This window comes from Penicillium arizonense, assembly GCF_001773325.1.
Source record: "Penicillium arizonense strain CBS 141311 chromosome Unknown PENARI_contig124, whole genome shotgun sequence".
NCBI lineage: Eukaryota > Fungi > Ascomycota > Eurotiomycetes > Eurotiales > Aspergillaceae > Penicillium > Penicillium arizonense.
The window spans coordinates 1-10,045 of record NW_019173401.1 but is presented as its reverse complement, the minus strand read 5'-3'; the positions used below and the strand labels follow the sequence as shown (position 1 = coordinate 10,045).

The following is a 10,045-nucleotide window of genomic DNA, read 5'->3' as shown; positions in this document are numbered from 1 at the left end:
CAAATGAAAAAGCCAGTTTGGAGGAGCAAAATAAGTCTTTGTTTGAACATATCAAGATCCTTCAGGGAGAAAATTGCGCCCTAGAGCTCAAGAACAACGAACTGAAGTCCGAATTGGCAAAGAAGAGGCTGCAGTACCCAGAGCAGCCCGATGGAAAGCAACCTTAGAGATCTACTATGATTAGCTCAGATTGACCGGATCTTGTATCAAACTCTGAGGTATTCAGACTTACCAGCTTTCAACATTGTTACCCGCGAGACTTGCATATGAAGAAAGAAGAGGTATACAGAAGGATTAATGATGCCATGACTGGTCACAGGATAATATACCGGAGAGGAAAATACCCAATTTTGTATGTTAGATCAAAGATTATTTTGCTGCGGGGATCGCTCTAACAGGGATTACGTGGAAGGCAAACCGCGTAATCGGTCGTTTGAGCCCGCAAGAAACATGCCGCAAGAAACCGCAGCTGTCTTATCACCCATGGCCACAAAGCCAACTTTATTGATAGAAAAACAATGACTATAACACAATACTCATGCGTCTCTATAAGAATAACTGGCCCTCTCTCTAGGCTGACAGCCAAAAGAATGCCCCCAATCGGGTCAAAGTGGTATCGATGGATTGCTGACACCTCTCTCCCTAACTTGTATGCCATCTCAGCGGCCATAATCATAGCAATTTGCTTGATCTATTGGCTTGCACGTGATGTGTGGCGCTGGGCATGGACAAGACGCCATGTGTTCTTTCGTCGCCCTTTCCGGTCGAAAATATTAATACCTTGGAGACGGTTTGCCTTCGTCCACCTGCCAAAATGCATGCGTTGGCTGGACATCTCAAATTACTGGCAAGCGCTAATCCTGGCTGTCATGCTGGCGGGGAACATTGTTGGCCTCCGACTTCGAGCCCATTCTTGGGCAGAAGCACAGAAAAGGGCTGGCTCCATGGCAGTCATCAACCTCGTGCCTTTGTGCACCGGTATCAGCTTTGGTCTTCCGGCGGATCTGCTCCACGTGGACCGCCAGATGCTCGCGTGGTTCCATCGCTGGGTAGGTCGCATTTGCGTGCTCCATTCTCTGTTACACTGTTCGCTGCTCGTTACTGTCGCCAGAACGATGGACTTGGCAAACTCACGATACATAATTCCAATAGCCGTAAGTAAAGCATACTCCGAGGCTAAGTGTGCCTATTGCGCAGATCAACATCTCATCAAATAAAGGCAGGTTGTGCTCTCGTTCTCATGATACCTGTTACTTGTGCGGCGGCCCAACGGCGACACCTACAATTTGCGATGAAATGTCACTACCTTCTTGCAGCAACGGCGATTGGCGCGCTTATATACCATCTGGTGGAGCGACACTCACTGTATCGGTGGTACCTGGTAGGCGCTATCTGCTTGTGGATATTCATTAGCGCTCTTGTCTGCACAATGGCCGCATGGGATCAGAAACCTTGGAGATCGTCCCGAAATAAGGTAGTCATGAACTCTGTAAGCCATTTCCTTTGGCTTGACATAGAGCTACCTCTCAACCGAGCGATCCGCCCTGGCCAGTATGTGCAGCTTTGGATGCCACGAGCCGGCTTTCGCGCTTTCTTTCAGCTTCCTCAGTTCTATATTGCATTCTGGGAAGATGGACCAACTCAAAGAATAGTCCGTATGGTAGCAGAGCCTCAACCTGGGCTTGCGCGAAAGCTGTACCACGAAGCACTGAGATCCCCAGTCAAGCAGTCGGCCATCATACTCGGACCGTACGGACACCCTCTCGATTTCTATCGGTTCGGTACAATCCTCTTCGTGGTAGAGGACATCGGGTTTTTCCGAGCGCTTTCATACATTGAAATGTTGGTGGAGGCCAGCCGCAAGCGAGAAGTAATGGTGCGAAAGCTAGAGGTTCTCTGGAAGCGACAAGTTGGCAAAGATGGTATGTTTCTATCTTGGACTAGTACTTTTTTAGAGTCTGAAAGGTGGCTGAAGTTCTGGCAGAAAATCCACAATGGGTAAATGAATGGATGCAAGACCTTTTCAATCGCGACTGGAGATCGTTCAAGGTGAGTTTTCTGCTACTGCAGCTCATTCTGTGCGCTGCGACCTGACCGTGCTTCAGATTTTGCGGTTCAGCATCTACTGCCCGCGTACTCAATCAAGTCCCCAGGAAAACCTTTCCTACGAGCACAACGCAATGCTTTGCTACTTTTATGGCTCGATCAAGATCGAGGAGGAAGTTGCGCGGTATCTCAACAATCAACGCGGAGCCATGGCCGTAGCGGGTGAGTTTCCCAAGTCCAACCTCCATCCACTTCAGTGCGCTGAAGAGCGCAATATTACGGTTACGGTGCTAACAATCTACGCAGTATGTGCAGGTCCGTCAATAAGTGAGGCCGTGACGAAGACTGTACAGCCACACGCAGGAAGAAATCTCCAGCTGATCGTTCTCGACCCCGATATGAGCCCTGCACCGGATGGGAATGACGATTTGCCCGGCAGCGTCGAGTCTGCAGTTGACCGCCAGGATCCAACACACACAGCCTCGGGAGCGGGAGAGGGCAAGCGTATTCACCAAGAACGACGAATTCCAGTGGACAACCGTAAGCTACAGTATTCATCGCCCACAAAAATTGATACGGAAACCGGAAAAGTCGAGATGAGCAACCACTCGAAGTGGGTAGAAAATAGATTGGCACAAGGGCACTGAAAGTCTACTATCACAGTTACCGAACCATGAATCCCTACCAGCGTCATTCTGCACCTTAATAGCCTAGTTGGTTTCAACACTTCACTCAAATTCGCCTACGCGCACCGCGTGTCGGATTCGCTGCGCCTGCCTCTAGTGGAGGCCTCTTCGATTGAGGCGGTCTCAACACAATGGTTGAGTTTTCAGCTCATTGGCAATCGTATCTTCCGCCGGCAGTTCATGTATCACAGGGAGGGCACCATGGAAAGCTTGGAGCCTGGCCTTGTTCGCCGCACAGCCGGTCCGCCTTCGCGAGCAGATTCCTTCTCGAGGGAATATTAATGAATCTTCTAGGTGATTGGTATGATAGAAAGACGATCGCCGGCCATGGCAAAGCTGGCAGCGAAGCGTGCCGATCTCGGGTAGGCTGGTGTGTGCATTTCGTCTCGTAGATTCAGCACACTCCACAGGAGGCACTGAACCGCCTTCTTTTCGAGAAGATTTCGAGGGGCGAAAAGATCTCTTGGTTCTATTGCTTAGCATTTTATTAGTATTTGAAGCACGTAAATCATGAGCTCCTCATACCTTGCATCCATCCACAATTTAGTGCCAATAAACCAATTCATAATTATTTGGGCCGAGAGATTAGCTGAAGGCTTTAAAGAAGTGAGCCCTAAGTGGCGCTGATTATAAAGTATACGGGAGAATATAGAGCTTTGGCATTAGTTCATGGAAGCGTTTCCACCCTAAGTCAAGGTATATCGTTGATCGCAACCCAAACCATATTAGGTCCTTGGGATCCAGAAGGACACACGCATAGGTAGTTAGGCGCGAAGGCATATCTTGACCAGGAATTGAACAGGGAAAATTGTCTTTCCGCATTGCTGTACTGTATGCAAACGACACGGTTCAACTATGGTTTGCTTCTTAACGGTTTGCTTCATAACGGTTTGCTTCTTAACGGTTTGCTTCTTAACTGCCGGTTGGGAACCCGGTTGAATCCGCAACTTTTAAGGCCCACAAACGCGCCCAAACATGTAGGATAACTGAATATAATCTTCCATCAACTGAACCACTGCACTATCGGTCCTCAGCTTCTTTGCCCAATGGAAAATGGTTGGTACAATTATTTGAGGGACTTGAGGTCCCCTGTTCAATCCGACCGGTCATTGTCCTCACTGACGTCATTACTGTTCCCAAAATAAAAGCGGTCAGTTCCCTAACCCAGCCTTCACAATGTCCTCGTTTGTAAATCATGCAATCCAAGATACTGGCAGCAATGATCACTCTAGCTATAGCTACCGCTGTAGCGGCTGCGCCAAGACCTGAACTTGATGTTCAGCCTGCCATCAACGTAGTTAATTGAACATTCCGTCTCGCGGCTTCGCTGACTAGCTTTAGACGCTTTTTGCTCCACTTCAACTCATTGCCTGGACACAGCTTAACTGCACCGGAGATTTCGGTGTCACCCAATTCACTGACTCGGTTCTGGCACGAAATATCTCCAACGCCTACATTTCTCGCAGTCTACAACTTAATCGCTCATTGACACAGCAGGAGCAATTGGATATATCCGTCACGAGTAACTTCAATTCCTGGTACTCCAACAAAGACCAGCTGTACTACAACAGTGCATCCTGTAGCAACTTTTGGCAGACCTATTACGCCGTGAATGGAACCACCGCATGTTATAACACGCCCCCATTTACCTGTCACCGGTTGTGGAACAACCCAGGATTGCCCATGATACTTAGTAAATGAAAGAAGAGATAGGAAGGAAAAACAACACCATCATTGCATTTCTTTAAGTCATTGCCTACCGATCTGAGTAGCCTCCGAATTAAACGAAATCACAAAATTATAGGGACATCGAACATCACAGTAGGTTTCCGCACTAGCCAGTATTACACACCGATACCCAAGTTGGCTTTTACACGATCGACAGCATGAATGTTCTTTCCTGAATCAATCCAAACAGCGCCAAGAATGGCTTCCACCGTCGTCGCACGAGTGCCATTAGTGATCTCACCCTTTTGTGCCGGTTGGCCGGTTATAAAGTCGTCCAGCTCACACGCCTCACCTTTGCAGCTCAAATGTTTGTTGCAAGCATTCTTTCGCAGTATGTGATCCCCATCTTCTGTGTCTAGTCAGAACTCATCATAAATTAGCGATTTCACAGTTCAACGTGCCGATGGTATTTTCACTACCGTACCATTCGTCCAGAAGTGAAGTGGACAGAACGGAGTCTCCAACGAGTGCCAGACGCTTGTTGCCTTGCAGCGGACGAGTTCCAGCTGGATGCAAAGCCTCTTCTAACAATGGAGTGGAGTTGAAGTGGTAGCCAAGTCGGTCTTGGAGCTCCTCCATTTCCGTTGAACCTGTTGTCAAATATTCATTGAATGAACGGTCTGAAATTTGACTCAGAAATCCCACAGACCATAGATCTTATGTATCTCAGTGTGACAAAAGCCACATTACGAGGTATCTAGTTGAGAGCTGGCATATGGAGGATGAAGTCATTAATAAAAGGCATTTTCCGTTCACGGATGAGTCAACCCTTGCTTAGGTTGGATCAAAGATTAAGACGACCGAAAATACACGAGAGGCGAATACTGGAAACAGAAAGCCACTATATTGATTGGATCCGAATTGGCAAAGGCGAATAAACTATTGCCACAGAAGCAGACACCCGGAGAACAAAAAGGTGAAACTACGCCCTTCACGGCGAGATAGAACACCAGCGGTGACGTGACGAGTTTCATTTAGAGGCAAACGAAAAAAGGCAAAGAAACCGTGTTGGAAAGCCCTATAGGATCGCTGACAAGCAAAGCTTGGGTCAAAGGCGAAGAATCCTGAGGCAAGCCTTCAAGCACCACGCCCAACCGTCACGCTGAGAACTGGCGACCCACGAAATTAGGATGCTCAGATTTCCCAGTTTCCCACTATATTCTGCACAAAGTCTTGTGGATCAAGAAATGGCATGGACGTAGAAGGGTGAATGCCAGATAATGGAACCGAATCCCACATCGTGGAACTGTCTGTGACCTCTACCCGCGGCCATATAGCTAACTGAAACCGTGCTTGTCCAGCGCTTGATATGTTTTCCATAGTAGAATGCTGCGAGAGAATGTCACTTATTTGACCACGTATCCTTCGTAAGTTGCCCAGCATTGACTCAACCCGCGGAAGGAAGAACGGATACTCTTCGACAGCCTCTTCAGTCTCCGTACTGAACTTATTGAGTCGGAGTTCTATCCAGTTCACCCGCTCAAAAAGCAGAAACGCGGATACATAAAGGAAAATATCATCGGCGCACGTGTCGTGGGATAACGGATCCGGCCCTGTCCAGCTGAAGGCGCAGAAATTCTCATAGCTGGGGTAGAAGACATATTCGATGGCAGGAACCCTCTTATCCCCATGCTGAGTATACTCTAAGCATCCGCCGATTGGTTGGTTTGAGCACAGAGAGCTACCATTTTCTGCGGGGCAAGGTGGCAGTGTCGGCATATTGGGAAATTCTCGCCAAATGGACTCAAGATCTAGATCCAAATCATAGTCTGAAGGGACCATCAGCGCCGACATTAAGTATCGAAGATCATCCAACTAACCAATTTGATCAAGTTGTCCCATTATCCTCATGCAGCAAGTGCCACGTTCGCGATGAAAGACAGTTTATGGAGGTAGGATATGATGGGGTTTTATTGGGTCTATATGTAGAGGCCAGGGTGGCTAGCTTCTAGGTTAGAGAAAGCCCATTGAAAAGAAGAAGAAAGAAAAAGAACTAGGTCCGAGAGGCTTGACCATGTTCAAGAGAAGGCTATGTTACCAAGTGATGGGTTCTCCTGGTTTACGTAGAAGCAAACGGTGAATGATCCAATTTCCGTTGAAAGTGTACATTGGTGGTGAGGTGTCAGGAATGCCCGCCCCACTCATACTCCGTTGAACTTTTCCACCGGTCGTTCCTGCCGGCGTGGTTCCACGCAAGAACCACAAGACCGGTCACACTGTGCTATTTGCTATTACACCCCAAGCCTTGGTCAACTGAAGCTAGCGTGTTTCAATTTGCCCCTGCATGAACTCATTGTAGCTCACTTATCTGACACGAGTGTCTGTCACTATTCTGCAATGTTCCGAGAACGCCCTGGTGTACAGAGAGAAAGGCCTGACGACGATCCCACAGCAGCAGTTCTTGATGATTGCAGCATTGCTGAAGCTTTTTGTTCTCCTCCGCCAGCCATTTTTGTGAGTTTTGCAGGTAGCGACGTTCCTCTTCCAAGCGTATTTTGCCGGCCGACTTGATCGTGTAGCACTCCCACAGACACAGATACAGGTCCAGGAGGTCAACGGCAGAGGACGAGGAATGAGGGTTTTGAAGGATCCGTGCCATATCGCTAGTTAGGGAGCAGGCTGCGCCGGTCGGAATTGTCTATGTCAACAGTTGGTTAGAGCCAGCCATAAAAGGTCAAAGTGAAATCTATCACCTCTTCGGGGCTTCCTGGGACGCCGGTTGGGCTATTGAACTGATCTGGACATTCGCGCTTTCTTTTATTGGCTCGTCCCGACTGGGAGGGAGAGACAGGAGGAACCTGTTCCATTGAGGTGTGGGGAATCGAAAGCTCGTTTTTATTCAGATAGTAGAGAACCTGAAAGCGAAGAGTAAGTCTGGATCGGGCACAGAGTATCTTTTATATCAAAAGCCAAAAGAGCACGGTACAATAGACAAGCTTCTAGGGAGATTCCATGGTGGTCACAGAAAAGGTTCTCACCACACGGCTAATCATCACGACAAACACGCCCGCATTGAACCGTCCTCATTCACCGCCAGACTCAATAAGAGGATGCCTTGCTATGGGTGAATATCCTTGTACTGTCGGTCGATTACGCCCAGTCATGCAAATATAATGGGAGCCGGCAAGGAACCGCGGGTGTGCGCAGAAACCGGTTAACATTTCGCCGAACCCGCTCAATTCTACGGGAGAGACAAAGTTACAAATAAATTTATTAGATTAGAATGGTGGAGAAGCGTCAGTTTGCGGATAGCTAAATTGATGAATTACGAGTTCTGTATCTGTTGGACTTGCTTGGATAATGCTAAGACAGGCCTGACGAGTTCATACATTATTGTACGCTTACAGTGAACTACTGTAGACTGAAATTGAAGGCCGCAAAAGATTCATTCACTAAGTATGAATAAGAGCAAGGCAGATCACGACCATATGCCACTGCTTTTTTTGACAAAATCCATCATGGGACGCGATGCGTTGCGTCGCGTAGCAGTCCGCCGCGAACCACAAGGAAGAATCCAGAAAGACACAATGCAGGCCTATAACTCGTACGGTGACTCCATCAACCCGCCTCCTGGGCATGCGGACAGAAAACGAGCCCCGTCCACCATAGCACCATCCCAAAGCGAAGGGTCACTCATATCTGCCGAACGAAAGGGCAGCCGCGTCGTATCATCGCATGCAAGGCCGGCAAGTTCCTTGTCACCGTCCTCCCATGAGGGATAGACACGACGCATTAGAAACTGCTGACTCCGGTATCGGTCACCGTGGGAGAAGTCCCCAAACGCGAGGACCTGCAGAGCCGGCAGTCCGTGGGGGCCGAATGCCCATTCAGCAAACGACACGAGATCCTCGGCCTCTGCAATCGCTGCGGAAGACGCAAGGACTGCCTGCTGCGGGTCCATATACTCGAATTGTGACCTGTCAAAGTACTCATCGAAAATAGGACCGTAGTTGTAGTTATCATTGGAGGCATTCCGGTTCACAGAACCCCAGCACGAACGAGGATGCCGTGAGTACCCTTTGCGCGTCTCATGTAGAAAGGTGGTAATCTCTCGTGGGATGTCTCGGTGGATTCGATCGAGGCCGCTGAACCGCAGATGTAGAATCTGAAGCTGGGAATGCTTGGCCGTGGGTCGAAGGCACAGACGCTGTTCTCATTAGCGGGCACACGTTTACTGGACGGAGGAAAACTTACAGCTGCAGATGGACTAGCACACAGACCCAGAGCAGACACCTGGCCCAGGTCTACAATGGCAGACAAGTTTGTTACCCACGCGGGTGACACATCACGATCATCCTCAAATAAGCCATCGGCATCGATGGGAGCGAGTTGGCGCTCATGGTAGACGAGGCTTTTCAACGTAGACTGGTGATGTCGGATGGCATCCTGGATGTGAGATTTTGACGCCGGGAAGTTGGACAACCTCAGGTATAGATGCTGTAGCCCACGAAACGAACATAAGAACCGCACAACAGCAGATAGGCTACGTCCTTCACCCGGTTCGTGCAGCAGGTAATCGAAAGAAAATTCAAAATGCGTTAGTCGGAGCGGCTTTTGTGACCGCGACAGTAATTGCACGAGACGCAGCTGATTCGGGCAGTCGCGCAGCGTGAGCGCTCGCAGGGAATAGAATATCGCATCGCGCTCTGATGAGATATCTGGAGGCAGGGTCACCTTTGAAAGTGATAATGTGGACAGAGCGGGAAGAGCTGTCAGATTCCCGATCCCTGTATCCCCGTTCCTTGTCTCACCGGTACCTATATTCCCGACCCCGAGCTCCGATTGCTGAAGCCCAAGGCTCTCCCAGCACAGAGCACGGGCAAAAGCTGATGGAACGAAGCCGATGGACAGATGATCCAGGCGGCGCCAGTTCCGACGGATGCACTGTCGTAACAAATCAACCTCGGACGGATGTTGGAGTCCTTCCCACTCAAACGCCGTCAGGCAGGATAGTCTAGACACTCCTTCCAAGCGGTGCAATGTTTCAGGGCAGGTACCGTCAGTGACGAGTGAGAGACGAGTGAGGCGCTGTTGGTACCGACTGAGATAGCCTTCCTTGTCGAGAACTCCCACCGGAACACATGTCCCTAGGCGCCATCTATTGCTAGTCAATCACAGGTCTCGATAGACAGATACCGGCTTATACGAACTCAAACGTGCTCAGTCTATTCGGCTTCAGGTGGGTGAATATCAGCTGCAATTGATCCTTCACGTCGTCTAGGAATTGCTGATGTGCCGTCGCCTCGTCCGAGGCTCCCAGTGTAGCCGGAGACTCCGGCAGCCCCGCTGCACGAAATATGTTGTAGTATGCACATCGGTTAAACCGAACAAGGTGGAATGGAGCTTTGATCTGTAGGTGCCGCACGTGCTGGAGATAGTCCGCGGCCCGTGAAGGACCGAAACGGAGAAAGAAAGGGTCGACATTCAACACATTCAGCGCCCATTCACTTGCTGCACAGAATGAAATGGTACGGTATATGCGAGGAACCAAAACTGCATACAATCTGGACGAGACTCGGCTGAGAACGCGTAGAGTGGTAGCTGACAGCTGGCAGGCGGTCAGTACCGTGATCAAATAAAACACA

The 10,045-nt window shown here is 49.3% G+C and overlaps 6 protein-coding genes across 6 annotated transcripts; 3 read left to right on the top strand and 3 right to left on the bottom strand.

Annotated features, from left to right (window-relative positions):
- Window positions 1-14: 14 nt before the first annotated feature.
- On the top strand, window positions 15-167 carry PENARI_c124G05235 (uncharacterized protein; the record flags this gene model as incomplete). Its single annotated transcript, XM_022637938.1, has 1 exon — window positions 15-167. A coding segment is annotated over one exon (153 nt), but the record flags the coding sequence as incomplete, so codon positions are not given.
- Window positions 168-944: 777 nt separating this feature from the next.
- Window positions 945-1,158, top strand: PENARI_c124G11304 (uncharacterized protein; the record flags this gene model as incomplete). Its single annotated transcript, XM_022637940.1, has 2 exons — window positions 945-1,049; window positions 1,153-1,158. The coding sequence occupies 2 exons, from the start codon at window positions 945-947 to the stop codon at window positions 1,156-1,158; spliced, it is 111 nt and encodes a 36-aa protein (XP_022482209.1).
- Window positions 1,159-1,429: 271 nt separating this feature from the next.
- On the top strand, window positions 1,430-3,124 carry PENARI_c124G00703 (uncharacterized protein; the record flags this gene model as incomplete). Its single annotated transcript, XM_022637935.1, has 6 exons — window positions 1,430-1,922; window positions 1,985-2,049; window positions 2,106-2,268; window positions 2,353-2,659; window positions 2,756-2,973; window positions 3,027-3,124. 6 exons carry the CDS (start codon window positions 1,430-1,432, stop codon window positions 3,122-3,124), a joined length of 1,344 nt encoding a protein of 447 aa, XP_022482206.1.
- Window positions 3,125-4,576: 1,452 nt separating this feature from the next.
- On the bottom strand, window positions 4,577-5,039 carry PENARI_c124G09432 (uncharacterized protein; the record flags this gene model as incomplete). Its single annotated transcript, XM_022637939.1, has 2 exons — window positions 4,577-4,815; window positions 4,880-5,039. The coding sequence occupies 2 exons, from the start codon at window positions 5,037-5,039 to the stop codon at window positions 4,577-4,579; spliced, it is 399 nt and encodes a 132-aa protein (XP_022482208.1).
- Window positions 5,040-6,750: 1,711 nt separating this feature from the next.
- PENARI_c124G02294 (uncharacterized protein) lies at window positions 6,751-7,267 on the bottom strand (the record flags this gene model as incomplete). The annotated part of the gene is made up of 2 exons (XM_022637936.1): window positions 6,751-7,098; window positions 7,154-7,267. The coding sequence occupies 2 exons, from the start codon at window positions 7,265-7,267 to the stop codon at window positions 6,751-6,753; spliced, it is 462 nt and encodes a 153-aa protein (XP_022482205.1).
- Window positions 7,268-7,995: 728 nt separating this feature from the next.
- On the bottom strand, window positions 7,996-9,744 carry PENARI_c124G04245 (uncharacterized protein; the record flags this gene model as incomplete). The annotated part of the gene is made up of 3 exons (XM_022637937.1): window positions 7,996-8,607; window positions 8,655-9,558; window positions 9,611-9,744. Coding segments are annotated over 3 exons (1,650 nt in total), but the record flags the coding sequence as incomplete, so codon positions are not given.
- Between the last annotated feature and the right edge of the window lie 301 nt (window positions 9,745-10,045).